Source organism: Ctenopharyngodon idella, chromosome 11 (assembly GCF_019924925.1).
Source record: "Ctenopharyngodon idella isolate HZGC_01 chromosome 11, HZGC01, whole genome shotgun sequence".
In the NCBI taxonomy this organism is placed as follows: Eukaryota; Metazoa; Chordata; class Actinopteri; order Cypriniformes; family Xenocyprididae; genus Ctenopharyngodon; species Ctenopharyngodon idella.
In genome coordinates this window covers 10500776-10524632 of record NC_067230.1, presented here as the reverse complement: position 1 = coordinate 10524632, position 23857 = coordinate 10500776, and the positions used below count along the sequence as shown (strand labels likewise).

The window sequence follows — 23857 nt, the reverse complement described above, 5'->3', positions numbered from 1 at the left end:
AAATTATGACATAATTTTCAAAATCTCTGAGGTTAGTCTAAAATTGTAGCATTCCTAATAAATAGAAAAATTCAATTCTTTGAAAATCCTGGGATTCTTTAAGGATTCTATTCTGGCTACTCTCTCCTTATTGTGTCTTTTTCTTGTCTTTGCATCTGAAAGCTGAAAAATGGAAATATGGAAGTAGAAAGGTAACAAGGCATGTCCAAATCCAACAATCATGTCACATCCTGTCTATTGAGATACCTTCATCTGATCGATTTTTGAAGGTAGCATAGATGTATCCTTCGCTCCGCTGCCTATATCCCGCTATCATGTGCATTTGATTCTGTGACATTTGAGCAAAAAATAAAAGTGGTGTCTGTTTGTTTGTGTAAATGTATAATTTTGACCAACTTTTTCCACTTTTAATGTCATTTCTAGCAATAAATTAGTATTATAGCAATTAAATATTTGCTTAGTTATCACCAATCCTCCCTCTATTTTATTGTAGATGCTTAAACCATTATGCTTCTTCCGAAGTCTGTTCAAAATCAGTTTTATGTGCAAACACTGCCTGTAATATCATTGCCTGATAGGGCAGCAATGTAAAATATTAGCTGCCCAAGCTTTCGAATGCAGCCTATTTTTTATGTCTGCCATGTGCTCCCCTTGTCCCGCCCACTTTCCTTCTGCCAAGCACCCTCATTTAGCCCTTAATTAATAATAATTAATAATTAATTCTCCCTTAATTGATTAATAATTGCCATCACCTGTTCCTCATGTTTTTCCCTCTCTATTTGTTGTGTTTTTTTTGCTGTCCAAGGGATTATTTTGTGCCATATGCCAGTAGTGGTTGTGCCCTTTGCTCTATAGTGCTTGTATTTCTCTTTTTCAGTGTTTTTCTAAACCTGTTCTGTGTTTTGCCCCAGTTCTCTACCTAACCCAGCCATCCTTTATGACTCCCCCCCCCCTGACTTTTTGTCTCAGGGTTAGCGGCCTGCCTGCTTGTTCTTACCGGCTTTGTTTACCGTTACTATATATTAAATATAGATATTAACTCTGCACTTAGGTTGACATAACATAACACATCAAAGGAGGAAAATGTTTTTTTTATTAGTATGGAATACATTACATATAAAATCATCTTAGTCAATCAATTGTCAGAAATAAAGAAATATTTTGCTATTGACTGTCAAACTTTTAGCTGCTGAATGCAATTGGTTATAAAACTTCTATATCATAGTGTTCAGTAACATTTTAGCTTTTATTACATTTTAATACATTTCTCTCAAAAAATAAATATATTGGAACTTTTGCACAAATTTTCATAAGTACATCTTTATAGTGCTTAGATTTAAAAGCATTTGCAGACTGGCGCTGAAGTTAATCTCTTTTGTGATAAAGTTCATCGCAGACACTCAAAACAACATGGAACATTCTTGAATAATCTGTAGTACTCCTCTTGAATCTGATGATAAAAGTGAAAGCATTTGCAGTTAAAGGTGTAAAATGGTAAACATTAATACTGAATGGGAATTAATTAAATGTATGTCTCTGGTTACATATGTAAGACAGTTTTTTTTTTTTTAATTAGGGAATGAGATGCTGCGTCGTGACATTGACTATGGGAACGCCCCATGTAAGCCGGTGTCTAAAACATGTGGACACAGCAATTTCATTGGCCAAAGGCGAGGTCAGGTGACCAGCATAATCGCATCATCAATATATAAATAGGTGCCTGAAATAAATGTCATCAGATTCTTATTGCCTGAAGGAAGATGCTCAGGCATGCATAAAGTATGGCAAAGGGACGCTGCATCTCGTTCCCTTCTCAGAAAACTGGGTTACATACGTAAACAGAGATATTCACATTCGAGGGAACTCACCGCTGATTTTGACGCAATGGGAATGTTAATACCCACATCCCCATACTAAAAATCGCTGACCAGCAAGGTTGAAAAGTATGCATACACACAAATCCTGTAGCCCAGAGAACAGATTAACCCAGAAGGACTTGAGAGCCTGGGGTTGAATCCATGTTCACTGTTAAACATTATAAATGTCTGTGGTGAGGGCCAATCTGCCACAGCACAATCATCTTGTAAAGGTGCAGGATTAGATAATGCCTTAAAGGAATAGTTCCTGGGATAGTGCCCTGGGGGTAAGCAGATAAACATCAAATATTCATTTTTGGGTGAACTATCCCTTTAAAAGAGGCCACACTCTAGTGGAGTGGCCTCTGATGCCTAGAGGCGAAGCCATTCCACACACCTCATAGTCAATCTAAAAAATGCCTGACTAGCATGGTTGTGAAGTACGCTATGCACAAACCCTATGGTCCACTGAAAAGATTAACCCAAAAGGACTTGAGAGCCTGGGTTTGAATCTATGTACAAACTGTAAAACCTTATGAATGTGTGTGTAGAGGACCAGCCTACCGCAGCACAAACATCTTGTAAAGGCGCACCCTTAGATAATGATTTAGGAAAGGCAACACTCCAAGTTGAGTATGCTTTAATGCCTAGAGGCGAAGCCATTCCATGCACGTCATAGGCAAAAGAAATCACATCAACAATTTAATGCAACAAACACTGCTTGGTGGCAAGGGAACTTTTGCTGCGTCCCCCAAACCAGACCAACAGTTGTTCATGCCACAAGCCTGAGTGGTCAACGTAAATCTTTAATGCCCTGACTGGATATAAGAGGTGAAGACTCTCCTGCTCCAGCAAGTCAAGCGGCGGAGAGGAGAAGGCTTGAAGAGTGACTGGAGGAACTGTTGAGAAAGACCTTTGGAACATAACCCAGCCTCGGGTGCAGTATAACTTTGACCTGTCTAGAGGCAAAATCTAAGCATGGCGAGGCTATTGAGAGGACCTGCAAATATCCTACTCTTTTAAGCAAAATAACACCACTCCAAGGCTGACTCCATAGGCTCAAACGGAGCCTCTGACAAACCTCCCAGGACTATGGGAAGATCCCAGAAAGGAATTTGCAGTCTGCAGATAGGCCTCAGCCATCTGCCATTGCACAGAAAACAAGTTTCTATCTGGCACCACACAGAAACAAGATACTTGGGGTTGCCTCCCTACTGAAGCTCCATCAATGCGAACGTAAACTCAAGTGTATCAGGGGATAGCCCTGCTGAAAGACACTCCTGCAAGAACTCGAGCACTGAACCAACTGGGTAGTGGACTGGGTCAACGAGGTTCACCATGGGTTCACCATAATGCGAAGAGATGCCACTTTAGGGCATCCAGTTTCTTCTTGGAGGGAGCTCTAGCATGTAGGATGGTCTCAACAACCTCAGTTGAGAGACTGGAATCTGTGAGTTGGTACCGTTCTTGGCCAAACCACAGCTTCCAAATCTCGGGGCAGAGGTGGAGAATCAAACCCCGAGCCTGAGACAGAAGGTACCTCCTGGTCAGAATCTCCCATGGAGAGACACTGATATATTGTCCATCTGGACCAACACATGGTAGCCCCTCAGATGTGAGAGAAGCATTTCCATGTTAGAAATACAGCCCTCACCTCTAGCCAATTTATATGCCATATGAGATGACAGCCTTCTCAGAGAATGTGAGCTGGAAGGCCACCCAAGACTGCACTCCAGCCTGTGAGAGAGGCATCTGATAGGCAGTAGTCTTGCGACGGCAACACACCATAAGAGTAGGACCCTAGGTAACACCGAGGTCTTTCACAGAGAAAGGTAAGAAACATCTGCCCGTAACCCTTATGACTCACAGAGGGTCGCACAAACATCTGGCTTCCTAAAGACAAAGAAGCTGATGACATTTATTTCAGGTGCCTATTTATGGTCTTGATGATGCACTTATGCTACATCATCTGGCCTCTCCTTTGGCCAATAAAATTGACATTTCCACACATGCTTCAGAGACCTGCTTATGCAGGGGCATTCCCATAGTGTCAAAGTCACAATGCAGCGTCGAGTTCCCTTATAAGGGAATTGTAGAATAGTGTGCACCTTACCCTTCTGGATAGAACGCAAAGGAATATGAAAATGAACATCCCCTGGAACACATTGGCGAAGGTAAAGAGATACGCTGTGAGGGTGGTCTCATATAATATGTGCATGACACCAAATGTCCAGGTAACTCCCAGAACAAACAGAAGAGCAATAGCTCCTCTTGCACAAGACCTGTGGAATAATTATTGAATAGCAAATGTTAAAAATATGTTTGTAATATTTTTCAGGCTGCCGTTTGATTAGTAATTTTAGTATTTAGCTATGATGACATGCCCTAGGAAGAGAATTCAAATTTACTCAGAACCTGAAAATTGGGATATAAAGGACGGAGTCCAAGTTAAGTCACATGTAATGTCCACATGTACATGGAAATGATGTAAGATTTATTTACCTGATATTTTCATAGTGACTGATTTCAGGTTTCTTTACTGCAGTGTGACGATAAACCTTAAAGATGATCACAGCAAATGCCAGCAAATTAACCTGTGAGGGAGAGAGAAAATTGGCTTCAATGTAATATTTTGCTGTATTAAAACATCATAGTTCTAATGAAAATGGTTGTGTTAGAGTAACTGAGATGTATTGCTGAGTGTACATGAGCCCAGAAGAGTATTCATGGGTTATAGACTGTCTATATTACAGTGTTGTTACTGGATGTTACACTAACATAAGAGGAGATACTCACCAGAATGATCAGACAGGCTGGTCCTATGAAACTCCAGATGAAGTTATTTTCAGTGCTCAGCCAACACCTTAATAAGATATTAATAATATGAAATAATTACAATTATTGTAAAACCAGATTTACATTGTTTGAAGAAAATATGTTTTATACTATCCACCTTATTTTACAACACGGAAGTAAGCTATTTTTTTTGTGAATGTGTGAGAATTTGTTAGCCAATTTGTTAGCCACTAGAGGTACAGTAAATAACTAGAAGAATAATAAAGCGACTATGGTGACTATTTGCACTACAAACCAGTGTGTTTATGATTACAACAGGATAAAAATATATAATATGAAAACAAATACCAGTTTGCAATATCAAGCAGCATTACAAACAATTTTTGTACAGCTAAAATAACTGGAAGATACCGGAAGCTTTGCAAGTTAATATTGGCCATGTAGAAAAAAAAAATGCTCATAGTAATAGTGATGCTTTTCTTAGCAAATACCACTTCATTTAAATTCTAATAACTTACACAGTACTGGTGCCATAATATTTATAGCCAAGTGTTGCAGATATTGCGACGACCACTGCAGGGCTCCCATAACCAAATATGTAGAAGTTCCGGTGGAGGAAACCTTTGTTATAGATGACACCAACAACGATGAGATATAAATGGATCCCCTCTATACACATCCAAGCAAATGCAGCCAAGAAGAAATAGTGCAGCAGACCAGCAATAAGAGAACAGAACCACTGAAACACACAGTGAACAAACATGAATCAACACTACATTGCACTACATTACTTAATATAGGCTACTTTTGTACAGGGTTTATGTTGTCATCTGACACATTAATAAAGTCGGAGGAGTGAACCTTGTGTGCAATCTTGTTAATCCCGATGAGGAAGATGAACTGAGCCATGAAAAGGCTGCAGCAGAGGTTCTTGTGGATCGTGGTTCTGGTGTTCTGAATGTCTCGGAAGAACCAGAATGTGAAGATACACAGCGACAGGCATATTAAGGAGATCACCATTCCCAGCTGCGTTATCCTCGTCAGAACATTATAATGCGCAAGCAACTACATAAAACAGAGCAGGAAAAGGCATTTAGGATTGTTTAAAACCAAATTGTGAATTCTTCTCTGAATTCTTCTCTAATTGTCTTCTCTAAATGTTTACAAATTCATGGACAACTGAGTCAGTTGGATTTACAATGTAATAACAGCATACATTGAAGAAAAGGTGTGTGAGGCTTCTGGGTGGTTTTATAGCACATTGTTATGTGGCTGTTATGATGCCCAAAGTGACTATGATATTTTAGATTCCTAGCTATAGTTTGGGTTCCTGCTTCAATGCCAGCTATTTCTTATTGTCAATGCTGAAAACAGTTGTGTTGCTTAATATTTTTACTGTAACTTTTGATCAATCTTTGCTGAATAAAAGTATTAATTTCTCCAAAAAAAGAAAAAAAAAAAGAAAGAAAAGAAATCGTACTGACCCCAAACCTTTAAACAGTAATGCAAAATTGTTTAAAGGGTCAGATCATGTAAAAATAACTATTTTGTGAGGAGGACAGTTGAGGACAGCACCAGTTCAGACTTACATTGGCTTGAGCAGAGGACATGAGAATAGCAAAGTGTGTCAGGTGATTGCAGGAACACGAAGTATGAGTGGAATTCACATGAATGCGTGTGCAGCCATCCAAACTCCAGTGTCCCATCATACTCTGGGAATACTCCCAGAATGTACACTTAGTCTCGTCATGGGCAGGATCTATCTCCTTTATGAAAAAGCAAAACTTGTTCAATCCATATTAAAATGACATTCAAAGCACACCACAACTATTTCAAGCTACTTAATCAATCTGTCACACTGCACCTGTGTGTGTTTGAGAGTGAAGGTCACATTGCTCAGTGCAAATGTATTTGGGTTGCTGATGGCTGCTGCTATTACTGGAGAATTAACTGTAATTTCACCCGCTGCTGCATAGCGAGAGTAATCGGCCACACCAGGGTCATCAGTTGGCTTTAAAAGATCCCCAATACTGTTATAGATCAGAAATACAATGGAGGTGCTGCCTACAGCAGAGACAGATAAAAAAAAAGACATGCATTTGAATAATTCTGTGCATTTGTATTTGTTGCTATAAACTTTTAAGAAAGAACGTCTACAAACCATTATTGCTTTTGTTTTTTGCATTCTTAGGGGTCAGTGAAATGGAGTTTCCTTGGATGTTGGTTGAAACTGGATGCTTATGTGCTTGGTGGGGTTCAAAAGTGTATAGTTTCATTTCTGGAAATCATTCAACACAATGATTAGCACATTTTCATCAAAAGCAGTTTCAACAAAACAAACAAACAAACAAACAAACAAAAACACTCTTAAATTCAATGTACAACATGACAATGTTTCAGGTATTATGGAATCACAAGAAAAAAAAAACAATCAAATGTGATTCATCATGCACGGACCTCTATAACATGACTTTAATAATAACAATAAATATATATTTTTTACAATAATGTACAATGATTTTATTGTTAAATATAATATAAAACTTTATTCAATTATTATTTTCTGAATATTGTCATACTTTTTATTTCCAAAAGCTATTAATCTTGTTGTATTTGAGTACAAATTACATTTTCCCATTCAACAGATACAGTTTTACTAATTAGGAGGTTTTTACATTATTTTTCAGTTTTCATTTTTTAAATAGTGTAGCCTGTAATTGTTCTGTCAGAAAGATTAAGATTTACAGTATATAAAAATAATTTATGCACTAAGGAATAAAAATTTTAAAATTTACTGGTAATTTTAATTTTATATAGAATAACTATTGGGACCTTTATTTTTAAGAGTGTTAAATACAACACAATAAAAAAGGCATAATTTAATCTATGGGTTAAACCCCTGTGAAAAAAACAATATGGAAAATTCCCTCATATTAACATTGGGCCCTGTTTTTATAGTCTCTTCTTAGGCCACAAAAATCTCACCTACTTCACCGGCATCCACCTGCATCTGCGTAGTGTGTGTGTATCCAGCAGACAGGGCCAGTGTTTCCTTCTCTGCTGTGTGAAGGAGTGTGGTGATGTAATACTTCTTCAAATCCTCATTAATCCTGTCCCATTCCACCTTTTCATCCTTCTCGACTAAGTTATTCACGCTAAAAACCAAATTCTACAAGAAAATTACAGAAAACAAAATGTCTCAGGTTACGACTGTAACCATGGTTCCCTGAGAAGTCTGATGTCAATGCTATGGGGGAACACCTCAGCATGATCATGTCTGAAGCACGTGTGCAACTATCCAGTCCTGATTGGTTCAATATCACCCTGTGATGTGTGATGGCATACCGCGGAAGCTATAAAGGTTACCCAGAGCAAAGCAGCACTATCTTCTGATTGGCTGAAGCAGGCTGCTCACAGGCACTCCGCCATACTGACAAATTCCTGTCCAAGTGTGAAGCTCTCCAGGCACAACTTAGAATGAAAGCACTTGAAACCCTGGTATATAGTCCAGGTCCAGGCTGGGGAACCCCGCCTGGGTGAACTGAAGCAAACCAGCAGCTGGTCAGTCTTTGGCCTTCAGAACAGAAGGCCAAAAGGAATTATGTTGGATGCAGCTGCCATGAGTCCCAACAACTTTTGAAACTGTTTCACAGTGACGACTTGGCCTAGCCTGATTTTGCTTACTACTAAGAGGAACCAACTAAGAGAATCAACTCGAAACAAGCAGGAGACAGACGTGCCTGCATGGTAACCAAGTCCCAAACTACTCCTAGAAAAGTTGTCCTCTGAACTGGAGAAAGCATACTCTTCTTTGAGTTTAGACTTATTCCCAAGCAACTTATGTGAGCGAGGACAACATCTCGATGCCAAATTGCCATCTCCTAAGACTGGGCTAGAATGGGCCAGTCATCGATGTAATTGATTACATGGATGCCCAGGAGTCTCAGCAGAGCCAGAGCTTTGTGAAGGTGCAAGCGGACAGTGCTAGGCCAAAAGGAAGGACCTGATACTGGTAAGCTTAGCCCCCAAAAGCAAACCTGAGGAACTTCCTGCATTGTGGAAGGATGGAAATATATAAGTAAGTGTCCTTTAGATCTATCATAACAAATAAAAATGTAAAATATTGTTGCTGTTGGGCAGAAGCCTTGTTTCCCTTTTCGAAAGGGAACTCGCGCTGTGTCAGAGTGCTAGGGGAACCGCCTCCGCAGGAACCGGTGTCTGAAACACATATCCAATCTCGGCAATATCATATTGACCGGCGACAGCCCATGACATCATAATGCGACCCAAAAGTAAATAAGGGGTGCCCAGATAACATGTCTTCAGTGACTGTTATGTTTGAAACACTATCGTGGCAATTATGAAATGCACAGAGAAACTAGAAGGTTTACTAGGTGTGTGGATCCGTGTCCTCGTTATCTGACACTAGATGACACACGAGCTGTGCATTCTCTGTCTGGAGGGATGAGCATGCTCGGGAAGATCTCGAGGGAACTGCCTGTGCAAACTGTGAGCGTTTTCCTTTAAGAACGCTCTGTTCTTGTCTGGGTTTCTTCTCAAGGGAAGAGAGTTCAGCATTTGGGCCTGGTGGTTTGGGTCCCGCTCGGGCTGAGGCGGAGCGGAGGCTCAGATCATGGGGCGTTCAGATGGAGCCCGCCGAACAGTTTGAGAGGGGTGTGACCGCTCGCGAGAGTGAGTTGCTGGAAGAGAATGCGTTGTCATCTGCATCTGCATCTACAAGTCCAGCAGCGAGTGCTCTTCCAGCCGAGCAGGAGATGGCTGAGGAGGATAGAGAGGATGACTAAATGACCAATCCTCACAGCCACCCTGTCCCACTTATGCTGAGCTGTTGGAGTTTATGGAACACGCTGCTGGCAGATTACAGTTGCCATGGCAGCGTGTAAAGAGAGAGACCGCACACTTTCAAAAAGAATGATGATCGGTTTCTCTCTGGCCATAATACTACAGCTCTAGTGAGCCTTCTATCCCTCCCCTGCATACTGAGGTTGAGGGAGCATGGAAGAACCCATATTCTGCAAAAAAAAAAAAAAAAAAAAAAAATCTGTTCCCGGTGTAGGGTTTGTGGAAGGAATATGGGTATGTGTTGATGCCACCGACTGATAATAATAATTATAATAATAAACTTTATTATTTAGCACTTTTCTTGCATAAGATACAGTTCAGAGTGATTTACATAGAAAAGAGGGTTTGCTACCATCTCGTGTTCGACACTGAAAGCTCAGACTCTGCCATCTAAGCCCCTTAAAGTGACATCTCGCTTAAATAACAGGGTAACGATGGCTGTGTGGCAGGCGCACCAGGCTGACCTGCTGAGTGACTTAGACCAGCAGCATGCAAGACACGCATGCCGCTGAGGTCTGAGTCCTCAACCAGACAGGTTGGGCATGGCCTGTCCCAACCCGACCCAAGGGCCACGGACAGGGCCAGAACGCTAGTGTCACCTCTCGTGTGCCCCTCCGCAGAGGAATAGGACACAGAGAAGGTGAGACTCTAGGAAGAAGAAGGATCGTTGATGGATCTCCTCACTCTGAGGATGATCAGAACTACCCTCTCCGTTCTTCTTTAACCCCAGGCGCTTCTTACATCAGGCCTGTGGCTGGGCTGATAATGAGTATAATGATACTGATGGTCTGCCTTTGGCTTTGACAGTGAGAAGACCCTTTCAGGCTTGGAAGGGTGGAAGGGTGGACACATTGTTTATGGTGGTAGGTCGCCACCCTGTGGCCGCAGGTGGAACTGTGACTAGGTCTTTTTAATTTTAAATACTAAAGTATTTCTTTATAGACCAATGTTCCCTGTGTAAGATACACTCTTTTTAGGCTTTATAGGGTGGTGGACTTCATGGTTTACATGGTGATAGGTTGCCACCCTGTGGCCGCAGGTTGAATTGTTTTTGTGTTTAAATACTAATGTATTTCTTAGACCGCTGTTACCTGTTTAGGATGTGCTCCTTTTGGGCCTTATAGGGTGGAAGACCTCACGTTTTTCATCATGGTAGGTCGCCACCTTGTGGCCGCAGGGTGAACTGTTCTAGGTTTTTTAAATTAATTAAATACTTCTGTATTTTTTAGACCACTTTTCCCTGTGTAGGAAGCGTTTGGGCATTCATCTGAATCTAGGAAAGGATTTTTGTTCATAGTGATGTCACAATTAGGGCCCTGAAGTCCCTGCAGGTTGGCTAGATCAATTTTAGAGAGAAGAAGTACTATTAATAGGTCTTCTTTGAGCATGCTGGGATTTGCTTATTGTATGTTTTCTGGCGAGACCACTACTCTTTTTAGCTCTCTTATTATTTCTGACTCTGCTGGCCCCCCTCCCACTTGGGAGTGGTTTGGAGGCCGCCGCTTTGTTGTAGGCTGGCCCTTGAGAGCCTTGAGAGCCACCTCAGAGTAGAGTAGTTTGTCTCCTCTCCTCATGGTTTGGAGAGTTTTATGTGTCAAAGAGATGAGCCCTTTTACTTCAGATAGATTTAATGTCTAGCGTCGGCCCACAGGGCCGCCTGACAGTGTTACCTGGTTAGTGTCACTCATCCTAAAATTAATTTAGAATAGCTAAGGCTTTCATGGTATTTTTAGGCCATTTTAGCGGTGTCAGTTTGAGTGATTATGCCTCCTCTCAGCTGAGAGTTGTTCCGTAGAGGCTGCTGCTCTGAGAAGCGCCAGGTAGATCTATGCTTTGTAGGCTGGCCCTCACCCGGGCCGCCCTGACAGCTGGCCTAGGCTAAGCGCTAGGGATGTGAAGGCGGTCTTGTTAAGCATTCCGCCTCTGACCCCTCATTAGGTGAGTGTAGGTTCCCTTTGGCATCCCTAGTGCTGGCCTCCTCTCCATAGAGAGTTGTCCGGCCAAGGCCCACCCTCTTCTGCATTGGAGCATAATGCAGGTTGGTGAGGAGCCAGAATAGGCGGTTTAGACCCCTTTCACTTTGCGAATATTATGCTCTTTGCTGTGGCCCTGCATGTCAGAAGCTAGTTACTGTTAGGCCCTAGCTAGACTCGCCTAAGCCCACTGAACGGACGTTCAAGTGTTGGGTTGATTATGGGTGGCTTTTTTCGATGAAAGGCCCCCATTCCCCTAGGGCTGAGTGCAGAAGCGTGTTTCTGTCGTGACTGAGTCTCTCTGGTAGGCCTTCACCCTGTAGCATTTTCAGGGTCATGCAGATTGTACTCCTTTGTTAATACATGGTGTTATTTGAGTGCTTCGCTTATAGCTCTGTTTTTTATCTGCCCTTCACCATTGTGGCTCAGGTCGAGCAGTATTTTAACCTTGACTTTGAGCTGGTCATTTAGTACGCTCCCTTGTAGCCCGAGCATTGCCATGAGCTGATGCCCGTGCTCGTCTGAAGTAGTAGGCCCAGGTAGGCCTCCTCCAGGGCATGTTGGCGTATGTTTGTACTCCCCTTGCTTAAAGGGTAAAAGGTGCTTTTACTGAGTACACTGCTTGTTGGCAATGTGATAGGTCCCAGGCTTAGGCGCTGTTTAAACAGTCTATCTCTGTTACTAGACTCGCTTTAAGGTAGTTGGTTTTAACAGGCCTCCCTTCAGTGTGAGTCCACACCATGTTGGGCTCTTGGCAGCCAGCACATGCGCTGTCAGGTAGCTGGCCTTAGTAGACCTCCCTGTGAGCAGCCCCCAGTAAATTGGTTCTTGGTAGCTATTATATTTTTAATCAGATAGTAGGCCTTAGCAGGCCTCTTTGTGGTGAGTCCCCATCAGTGTGGATGTTGTAGCAACAAGACACGCTCTGAGTAGCTGGCCTTAGCAGGCCTCCCTGTGAGTGAGTCCCCAGCCCTTTGGGTATGTGACAGCTAGCAGAGGTTTGCTGTCAGGTAGCAGGCCTTGGTGAGCCTCCCTGTGGGCGAACCCCCAATGTTTTTGGGGCTCTTAGCAGCTAGCAATGACTTGCTGTTGGATAAGTAGGCCCTAGCAGGCCTCTCTATGAGCAAATCCCTAATAGTGTAGGTACTTTTTAGCCCCATCCTGCTGGAACTTGGTAGCCAGAAGATTTGCTCGGGTTGTTGGCCTTAGCAGGCCTCCCTGTGGGCAAATCCCCAGTATTTGAGCACTTGGCAGCTAGCAATGGCTTGCTATCAGATCGTAGGCCTCAGCAGGCCTCTCTGAAGGTGAGTCCCCAGCAGTGTGGGTTTCTGGCAGCTAGTGAATGCTTGTTTCAATTGTTGGCCTTAGCAGGCCTCTCTGAGAATTAGCAGTCCTCCCTGTGGGCGAGCCCCAGTGTTGCAGGCTTTGACAGCTAGCTAGACCAGCTATGAGGTAGCTGGACTCAGCAGGCCTCCCTGAGTATTGGCAGGCCTCCCTGTGGGTGAGCTCAAGTGTTGTAGGCCCTAGAAAGCTAGCTAGCAGGTAGTTGGCCTTAGCAGGCTTCCCTGAGAGCCAGCCCCTAATAAGTGGGTGCATGGTGGTTAGCAATGCTACTTCAGCCAGTCCATTTTTTGCTATTGAGGTGTTTGGTCTTACTGGCCCCCTCTGATGGCGAATTCCCCACAGCACGGGTACTTCTCTACCAGTTAAGACTCAATATCAGGTAGTTGGCCACTGTAGGCCTCCCTGTTGCAAGTCCCCAGCAGTTGGGTATTGGTCAGCAAGGTCATGTTGTCAGCAGGTAGTTGGCATTTCTGGCCCTCCTAAGACCTCACGTTACATGTAGCTGGCTTGGCTATCTAGTTCACCTTTGTATTCTAGCCTATAGCCTGGTTGACCTAATAGGTCAAGCTTTTGACTCCCCTTACTCTGGGGTAGATTTGAGTACGCTGGGAACACTGTCACTGACAGCCCAGTTGTGACCTGTAGGGTGAGTGGGTCTGGCATTTCATTTGAATTTGCCTGATTCTGACAGTTGTCACTGCCATACGTTGGCATGCACTCCCCTCAGCATGGCGGCATGGGTATATCGTTCTCCCAGCGCTCTGATGCAGCGCGAGTTCCCTTTTGAAAGGGAACATCTCAGGTTACGCATGTAACCATGTTTCCCTGAGAACAGGAAACGAGACGCTGCATTTCTTAGCCATGCCTCAGGGCCTGCCTGCATACAGTCCCTTCAGACGATAAGCAGATGACATGTTATCTGGGTGCCCCTTATATACTTTCGGGTCACATTATGATGTCATGGGCTGTCGCCGGTCAATATGATATTGCCAAGATTGGATATGTGTTTCAGTGCTCTGACCCAGCATCTCGTTCCCTGTTCTCAGGGAACCATGTTTACATCCATTTACATACACAATCTCAATTTTTCGTCATTTAAAAAAAAAAATTGACAAAACCTCTTAACTCCATCGGATCCTTAAACTGTCAGTTAAACCTCATAACTCCGCCAAGCCTCTATTATGAATGAAGTGTCGCACACAATTTGGACAGTCTCTGCTTATTTGCAATGTAAGGGTAAATGAAGAAATGGCCCATGAATCGTCCCATAGCCATGCTCCTTCATCCCCACGATCGAAGAGTAGTTGGAGATTGTGGGGCTGGAGATGTGGGAGGAGAACGACTTATTCCAGAACCTCAACATCTCAGTGTACAGGTCTGGAAAGAATGGTGAGCGCCAACGTGGAGGTTGCGTTTTACTGGGCAGGAAGTGCTCACCCAGCTTGCTTTTACGATGTACCTCCTGCTTCTGTACAAATGACAACCTCCACCAGCTCCTCATAATCAGGGGATAGAGGTGGTGAATCCAACAAATCCCCTGCCTCGATGCTCATGTTATCCACCTCCTCGGAGCTGGATAACGCTAACATCAGGGCAATTCACTATACTTAAGTATTATTTTGGGGGAAAAATATATATTATATAAAAATATATATTTTTATAATCTGTATATATATATATATATATATATATATGATTTGTTTAATACAATATAGGACATTTTGACCTCATTTATGGTTTTTCTTGTAGTTGGGGTTAAGTTTTCTATTTTAAACTTTTCGTTGTAAACCATTCAGGCTTATTAAAACTGTCAGGTGTGTTTCTCTCTTACACCATGCCCTGTGTGTGGAATGGCATATAATTTACCGTGATGGTTTCATTGATGTATTCCTCAGGATGTTCAGACTCATCTCCAGCGCCTAGTTTATGGTTGGCCATGGCCTCAATGTATGATATGAGGAGAACAGGGGAGAGTTCAGTTGATGTTTGATGTCTTATCTCTTTCAGACGCTCTGGAGTTGACAAATTAATCATCTACAACCAAGAGAGAGGAAAAGAGTTTTAATATTCAATCAAAGAAGGTATATGATACAATATTAATGACAGTATTTGAAAGATCATACATTACAGGGAAAACGCAGACAATACACAGATGCTCTAACATGCTTATATCATAGGCTTTAATCAGCAAGCACTTTCGAACATTTCTGATTATGTATAAACTTCCTCAGGCAAATTTGTTTATAACATGATTAGTCTTTTGTAGTTTATAAAGTCAAATAAGCTTCTAACAAGGCTAGTACCAACCAGAAAATAAGAAAATGGAATTAGTTTAAATGGTGCTGAAATGAGATGAGTCATTTTTTATATTTGCCATAAGAGGAACTGCAGATCTGCAACTTTGCCAGCAGAGGACGCCATTCTCTCACACTTACATTACGATTAATGACTGAAAGCTGTGAGGACCTAAAGAGCACCTGTGTTTTGTCCTGAGATTTTTGTCATATAACAATCAGAATTTAAGGAATGTCATCAATATTTCAGGAATGGTGTGAGAGGCCACACAGGAATATTCACAGATTAATTTAATATAATTTAATTTAAAAAAATAAAAAAAAATGTAAAAAGGGCAAACTAATTTTCACATCATGCTTCACATTTTTATACATGTATTACAATTTTATACATGTATTAAAACTAACAAGCATAATACTAGGATATAAAACTAAGCTAATATACAATAGTATTATAGTATTATACTATAATTTATGGTATATTAGCCTATATAACTTAGTTATATGAAGTATTATAGTATATAGTTTAATATTTTCATACATTTCCTGAATATGAAGCACAATGTAATAATTGATTTGCCCTTTTTACAAAAATAAAATAAATATTTATGAATGTGTGGCCTCTCACACCATTACTGAAATATTGATGACAGTTCCTAAAACATTCTGTCCATCCTGATTGCTACATGACAAAAATATCATGACAAAACCTCCAGAACAGCTGTTTCCTGAGCAAAAGCTGTTCTCAGCAAGGTGAGAGGAAAAACATTTGAAAGAGACGTGACTAAATTCTGGTCACAAGATTTCCAGTTATCACTGAGTGTACAAGCTACTGACCTATTACACACACTTTTAAAATTAAGATGCTGTCACATTGTTAAATTTCTATTTAAAACTTTCTATTCTGTATATGTACATAATTAATCAAATGTTGTCTTAATGTTCCCATTTTATATTTTTGTAGACACAGTTACATTACAGTAAACCACAAAATATTTGGACACTGATGTCACATTTAAAAATCAATCCACAAAAATACAGTCATGCCAGTTGGTAAAAATGACTCATACTGTAAAAGTGAAGTTAGTTATGAGATATGCACTAAAATTTTGTGATCATTACATTCATGCATTTTTAAGTGTGCTTAGGAATCTAAATTCAAAAAAAGGCCACTTTATATTATAATTCATACATTATTACACATAATATTGCACACTGATTATGGGTTTAAAGTGCATTATACCCATAAAAGATAACTATTACAATTGTGTGTACTATTATTCACGTAACTGATGATTCACATGATTGATTGAATATGATTATAAATAAGATTATATATATATATATATATATATATATATATAAGTCATTATGAATGCATTAACATCATTATAATTCATAATATATATAGGTTTTACAGTAAATTTTCGTACTTTTCTTGTAAGGCCATAAGTTAGCAGAAAATTGATATGATCCAAAATACAGCTAAACGTCTTGGTTACGTATGTAACCCTCGTTGCCTGAAGGAGGGAACGGAGACGTATGTCAGTATTGGCATAGCAAGCCGACACAAGAACGGGTTCTTCGCATTACCGGCTACTGGAAGCGAGTACATGGGAAGATACCGGTTCCACACGAAGGCTATAGAATCTAGCGAACGTGTTGGGTGTCTCCCAGCCCGCAGCTCTACAGATATCTGTCAGCGAGGCACCATGCGCCAGCGCCCAGGAAGAGGCAACTCCTCTAGTGGAGTGAGATCTTAACCCGAGCGGGCAAGGCACGCCTTGGGACTGATAAGCCAACTGATGGCCCACTATCCAGTTGGCCATCCTCTGCTTGGAGACAGCCTTTCCCTCCTGCTGGCCTCCGTAACAGACAAAGAGCTGATCTGAGGTCCTAAAGCCTCGCGTTCTATCCACGTACAGGCGCAGAGTGCGGACGGGACAGAGCAAAGCCAGGGCTGGGTCTGCCTCCTCCGAAGGTAGCGCTTGCAGGTTCACTACCTGATCTCTGAAGGGAGTGGTAGGAACCTTGGGCATATATCCAGGCCGGGGTCTCAGGATAACGTGAGAGTCACCGGGCCCGAATTTCAGGCACGATTCGTCGAGCGAAAATGCGTGCAGGTCCCCTACCCTCTTAACCGAGGCCAATGCAACCAGGAGGATGGTCTTAAGAGACAGTACTTTTAACTCTACTGACTGCAAAGGCTCGAAGGGATGACCCCAGAGAGATGTAAGTACCAGGGAGGGATCCCAAGAGGGTATAGAGGAAGGGCGAGGCAGATTCAGTCTCCTCGCCCCCCTCAGGAACCTGATGACCGTGCTTCCCCAAAGACTTGCCATCGACAGCATCGTGATGTACGGCAATAGAGGCAACATACACCTTGAGGGTGGAGGGAGACAGCCTTTGCTCCAAGCCCTCTTGCAGGAAGGAAAGCACAGACCTGACAGAACATGATCGGGGGTCCTCTCGGTGAGAGGAACACCATTCGACGAACAGGTTCCACTTCAACGCATAGAGGTTCCTAGTAAGAAGGAGCTCTAGCGGAAGTGATAGTGTCTACAACCGACTGGGGGAGATCACTTAGAACCTCCGCGTCCCGTCCAGGGACCAGACATGGAGTTTCCAGAGGTCGGGACGTGGGTGCCAGCAGGTGCCCCATCTCTGAGTCAGAAGGTCCTTTCTCAGAGGAATGGGCCAAGGAGGTGCTGTCGCGAGGAGTGTCAGTTCCGAAAACCAGGTCCGAGTGGGCCAATACGGAGTCACTAGCAAGACCTGTTCCTCGTCCTCCCTGACTTTGCACAGGAGCTGTGCGAGAAGGCTCACTGGGGGAAACGCATATTTGCGTAGGCCCCGGGGCCAGCTGTGTGCCAGAGCATCTATGCCGAGAGTGCCCTCGGTCAGGGAATAAAACAACTGGCAATGGGCTGTGTCCGGAGAGGCAAACAGATCTATCTGTGTGGCCCCAAAACGCTGCCAGATCAGCTGGACCACCTGGGGATGGAGTCTCCATTCGCCCGGAAGCGGAGGCTGCCGTGAGAGCTTGTTGCCTGCACGGTTGAGCACGCCTGGGACGTGAATGGCATTAAAGAGACCTCAGATGCTTCTGACTCCATAGCAAGAGATGACGGACAAGTTGCGACATGCGACGGGAACGTAGACCACCCTGATGGTTGATGTATGCAACGGTCGCAGTGCTGTCCGAGCGGACCAGTACGTGCTTGTCTGACAACAGCTCCTTGAAGCGGCCCAGTGCAAGACGTACTGCTAGCAACTCGAGGCAATTGATATGCCAATGCAGTTGGGGCCCCGTCCACAGACCCGAGACTGCATGCCTGCTGTACGTGGCTCCCCACCCGGTGGCAGAGGCATCTGTGGAGACCACAGCATGCCTGGACACTTGTTCGAAGGGGACCTCCTGCCCGCAGGAATGAAGGGTCTGACCACTGATTGAGGGTACAACGGCAGTTTGGTGTCACGGGTACACGGAACGTACTGCATTGCCACTCCCATCTCGGGACCTGGCTGTGAAGCCAGTGCTGGTTCCCGCCTCCTTCTTCCCGTATCAACAAACATTACTACAATGTTAATATTTAGTAGTTAAAGACACTTATTTATATTTCTCTGTATAATGGCAAAACACTTGTCAAGTAGCTGCCATTTATTGTTTCCCTAGCAATATAATAATATAAAAAATGTTTAGAATGTGGAATTATTTTGTGAAACCAATACTTCATGTAAATAATGTAACTCACTTTTTGCAGTGTGTTGTTAACAGCCTCTTTAATACATTTGTGGTCCTGATGGCAGTTCTTCTTTGGGTTTTCTGACATAAACACAGGAAAACATAAATGCAAATATATGGAAAATGTATATTATTCAAAAGTTTACATTTTATTCAGAGTTAAAAGGCTTTTTAAATGTCCAAATATACAAACAAGCATGTGGGAGAAAATAAAATGTATTCACAGCAAGATTATCCACTTTAAACTGAGAGCAGAATGTAACTTTTCTCACCTGTGCAGTCTGTCCCGCTGTTAGGCATGAACCAGGGCCCTGCTGGGGACGTATAACCTCTCAGACATGAGCAGATGAATGAACCGTTTGTGTTGTGGCATTTAGAAGAGGGTCCACATCTATCAGCGGCATCCTTACACTCATCAATATCTACAATTCAAATAATAGCCTTGCTCATATTCATTATAGAGAGTCAATAGTGTACTCTTCTCGGCATTCATACAAATACCTTTAGGAGCCATTCATACCTGTGCAGTTGGTCCCATCATTAGTTTGAAATTGCTCCTTTCCATTTGATTTGAATCCAGACAAACAGGTACAGTGGTAATGTCCAATAGTGTTGGTGCAGTTGGCATGTGGGCCACATATTCCAGTTACATTATCACACTCATTGTCATCTGTGAGGGGTCAGATAAGCAGATTCATTAAACTAAGTAGCAGTTATTGTTTATTGTTTCAGCAAGACCGGGGAATATTTAAAAGAGAGTAAATGAAATAAATAAAAATTCCAATATATTAGGAATAAATAGGATAGGAAATTTTGAATGTCGTCTTAACAAAGCCTTTTCTGAAAGTGTCTTTTGTAGTTTGAATACTTGGGAATTTGAAGTCTGAAAGGTTTTCAAACCTTGCTATTACTAAGCTGCTGTGTGGTTGCTAAGCAGTTGCTAGGATGATGTGGGTAGTTTTTTAGGGCATTCTGACTGATTGCTACAGGTGGTTGCTGCTAGATGCTAGATTTTGTCTCAGAAGGCAGGTTAGCCATTTTGAAAAAAAAAAAAAAAGAAAGAAAAAGAAAAGAATAAAACCATGATTGTTAGTGATATTGCTTTTATACAGCTGCTCAATAAACAAGAAGTTAGGGTAACACTTTACAATATGGGTGCACTAACATGCATTAATTCATGCCTAACTAATGCACAGATAATCATGTGTTAATGTATGACTCATGAAGAACTAAACCATTAATTAATGATTACTGCATCAGCAACTAATAAATAGTCTATATGATTAATAGATTAGGTAATATATGAACTGTTATTAATTAAATGTGTCATATTGTATTAATTCCTTAATAACATATTTTATTAACTAGTAGTCTAATAGTAGTAGTACTGCTATTTCGTAAAACTATGTCAAGACCGGATAAAGACAATAGAACCCATTATAATCAGTGATAGTGATGCTACACTGGATGCGGGACGACGCTACATGACACAACAAAATGCTGCTTCTGTTATGAAGGACAAATGGACTTGCAATGGTCTGTCACATGACTTGATAATGGTTGCGTCCAGTTTAAACACATTGTAACAGTGGTCAGTAGTTCAGATTCTGGTGTGCTGATATTTGTGAGCAGCCCAACTTATCCATCCTTCAAACACATTCTCTGACATTACATTCACTTCATGTGCAACTTTCAAAACCCATAAATGACATATTACTTAACCGTTAGTTAATCGTCATGTGCCTCAACAAGTAAAGTCATAACATAATGATACATTTTCAAATCATTAGATAATGATTAATTAAAGCAGACACCTGGAAGCTGAAATACATGGCTTCAACCCATTGTGGTAATTAACACATTAATTTACACTTTTAATTAATAAAATATGTTATTAGGGAATTAATACATTATGCCACATTTAATTAATAACAATTCATATATTACATATATTACTATTAATCATATAGACTCTTTATTAGTTCCTGATGCAGCAATCATTAATTAATGGTTTAGTTCTTCATGAGTCATACATTAAAACATAATTATCTGTGCATTAGTTAAGCATGAATTAATGCATATTAGTGCACCCGTATTGTAAAGTGTTACCGAAGTTACTAACATTGCAGACTAATATTGGCAGTTATTTTAAGCATGTTCTCCACCAACAAAAATCACAGCGATTAATTACAGCTGTAATTACATGCAAATATATTTTTTTAAATATAAGTACAATGTAAAACATGTATGTTCACAATAAGTGCATTGTATCAAAATTATTAATTTAAATATTAGTACATAGTCATTAAAGACTATGCATAATATAAAGTGGGACCCACATATTGTTCCAAGATTTATAAACTACTCATATAGCACAGTCACACTACAGTCTTTTCTGATTGAATTTGTTACACTAATAACAAAAGCACCAAAGTGTGTTTAGCATTTTGTTTTAATGTAATAAAATAAATGGCAAACCCTGGCAATTGCTGATTCCATCACCAGTGAACCCTTGTTTGCAGTAGCAGGCAGTTTTTGAATCAGTGCAGGTGGCATTCTGGTGACAGGACTGGCAAATGTCAGCAAATCTGCATGGTTCCAGCACACTTGAAAACCAAGCTATAAAAAAAAAGAAAAAAAAAAAGAAAGAAGATATATATAGATATAAATATATAATACAAATAGAAATAGAATAATAGAAATTATTTTCAAAAATGGATGCAAATATAGACCTTATATATCTGTCATCTAGATTTAAAAAAAAAAAAAAAAAAAAACCTTTACCGTCATGTTTCTGCATTAACTGTTGTGTAATCAATTGAACACAGAAAATGAACACAATAAAATCACAGTGACATACATTAGCTTAACCAGTATAACGAAGGCAGATTTTTACTGAAAGATTAAACTAACTTTCAGAACAAAAGCTTAGTACAAGGGTAATTTTCATAAATGTCAAAAAAGTTAAAACATTGTACATTTACATAATAAACAAATATGTATTATTTTTTACCTTATTTCTTTTTTTAAGTTTTTTTCTCAAACAGCAGGTCCCCATTTTGACAACTTACACCATATAGCGTGACAACATGCTCCACTACAGGCGTCAACATGTGATCAATATACTGTATATTTTTCCTGACCAGTAACAGTGGAAAAAAGCTTACAGCCAATACTTTAAGGTATGTACAGAAACTTAATGTCAAAAATAAAGATATCTTGAAAAATAGTATTCACTGGAGTAAAAAGTGTGAGAAATAGTGACAAATATTTTTTTGAATGTATTTAACCTCATTTGACTTATTTATCAAGATTTCTTATGCTCTGAGTCTTTCCAACATAAATAAAAAAGTAAAGCATCATTGAGCAAAGTAAGTGTATTTAGATCATAGAAGGTTAGGTGATCAAAGTGACTTACCAGCGAAAAGCAAGAGTTTCATTGGAGAACTGTGAAAAAACTCCATTTCGGAGGTGAGGCTAGAATGTCTTTAAGCAGTAAGTGAATATCTGTGTGACGCACAACACTTCCTTATGTCAGCTTCCTGTTTCTCTAATCCTGACCCTTCCTGTCCGGCTCAATCAACTCACAAAAACACAGAGGGATACAACAGCTCATCCTCACACACACAATGCTATACTGTACACAATAATACAGACAATTTACTGAAGATTCAAGCATTTCTGAAGTCTAAATGTTTTGAACAACTAGAAAATGAGTTTGTGCAAAACCTGAAGATTAATGTCTTCCAGTATGATTTGAGAATATTCCAATCTGTGTGCTTCAATGAAAGCAAGAACAAAAGGGTCCACATAGTCAGTTTCACATATTTGCTTATTTGATGATGTCATTGAAGTGTTATTGCTTATATTATTTGGTTACAAAATAGCACACACTTCTTGCAGCCAAAAAATTTACACTTTATAGAAATTTCAGTAACACTTTATTTTAGGGTCTTTTAGTTGCATGCATATTACAAGGATATTGGCTATTTATTAATACTTATTAAGCATATATTAATGCCTTATTCTGCATGACCTTATTCTACATTCTTAATCCTACCCAGTACCTAAACTTAACAACTACCTTACTAACTATTAATAAGCAGTAAATTAAGAGTTTTTTGAGGGAAAAGTCGTAGTTAATAGTTTATATGTGTTCCCTATACTAAAGTGTATCAACGGAGTGTAGGTATCAGAATTGGGTGGAGGTATTTTTAACCACAGACCTCTTTGTTGTAGACGTCTGCAAGAAGTGTGTGTTTGAAGATAAGAAACAAAACCACTGAGGACTGGCTGAACCATAACACCCACTAGTTGAACCCACTAGGGGAAGCTGAAGACAAACTTTGACCTTTGTTCCAGGATTGCTTAATACTGTCCCTTTATGTCTTGGTCACTAGATGCCAGAAGTCTCAAAGAGTATTTTGACACTTAAACAGTCTGAATATCATTGCATTAGATAACAAAATGTCAAACCAAGCGGCATCAGCAAACAAATGACTTTAGAGATTTTCTCTCACTATATGCATCACTTTTATTGATGCAATTTCTTTGAACTGATTTTTTTTTTTTTTACCAACTGGTCTGTAAGTGAAGTTTTTATTATGAAGTTTTCTCAAGTTTACACAGGTGTCCTAGCAGAGTAACCACAGGTGTAGTTCATCTCGTTAACTGACATTTTCCACTAATGCTTGATAACCAGAAAGTGTCTAAATATATATATTTTTTTTTATCATTAAAACCTAACAAGATTTATTTTTATTTTTTTTGTGAAGTGTGGTACTTAAAAAGTGTGCTTGTGAAAAGGTCTAAAATTCTAGAATTTCAGTGTGGCTCAGAAGAATATTTCTTGCATTTTAAATAATCTCAGACTGCTAATGACTGTCTTCAACAAATGCACAGATAGATCAGACATTTATAGATTTTTCATTTCTGACAGTTGAGTTCTTCGAAGTACTTGCCACTTATTAAAATAGATAGACTAAA

At 40.6% G+C, this 23857-nt stretch overlaps 1 protein-coding gene across 1 annotated transcript; it reads right to left on the bottom strand.

Annotated features, from left to right (window-relative positions):
* Positions 1–1075: 1075 nt before the first annotated feature.
* adgrl4 (adhesion G protein-coupled receptor L4) lies at positions 1076–22412 on the bottom strand. The gene is made up of 16 exons (XM_051913035.1): positions 22290–22412; positions 21350–21490; positions 19392–19541; positions 19144–19293; positions 18882–18952; positions 14699–14866; positions 7638–7821; positions 6814–6930; positions 6517–6716; positions 6242–6418; positions 5514–5717; positions 5171–5391; positions 4653–4719; positions 4359–4450; positions 3970–4138; positions 1076–1450 (listed from the first exon to the last, which is right to left on the bottom strand). Exons 1-16 carry the CDS (start codon positions 22333–22335, stop codon positions 1388–1390), a joined length of 2220 nt encoding a protein of 739 aa, XP_051768995.1. The 5' UTR covers positions 22336–22412; the 3' UTR covers positions 1076–1387.
* Between the last annotated feature and the right edge of the window lie 1445 nt (positions 22413–23857).

Bases quoted from the DNA above. Each gene is read 5' to 3' on its own strand.
- adgrl4 (XM_051913035.1), bottom strand. From the start codon at position 22,335: ATGGAGTTTTTTCACAGTTCTCCAATGAAACTCTTGCTTTTCGCTG. The intron at 19,294-19,391 runs GTATGAATGGCT...TTTGAATTGTAG, and splicing joins TGATGGGACCAACTGCACAG to ATATTGATGAGTGTAAGGAT. The intron at 4,139-4,358 runs GTAAATAAATCT...ATTATTCCACAG, and splicing joins AGTCACTATGAAAATATCAG to GTCTTGTGCAAGAGGAGCTA.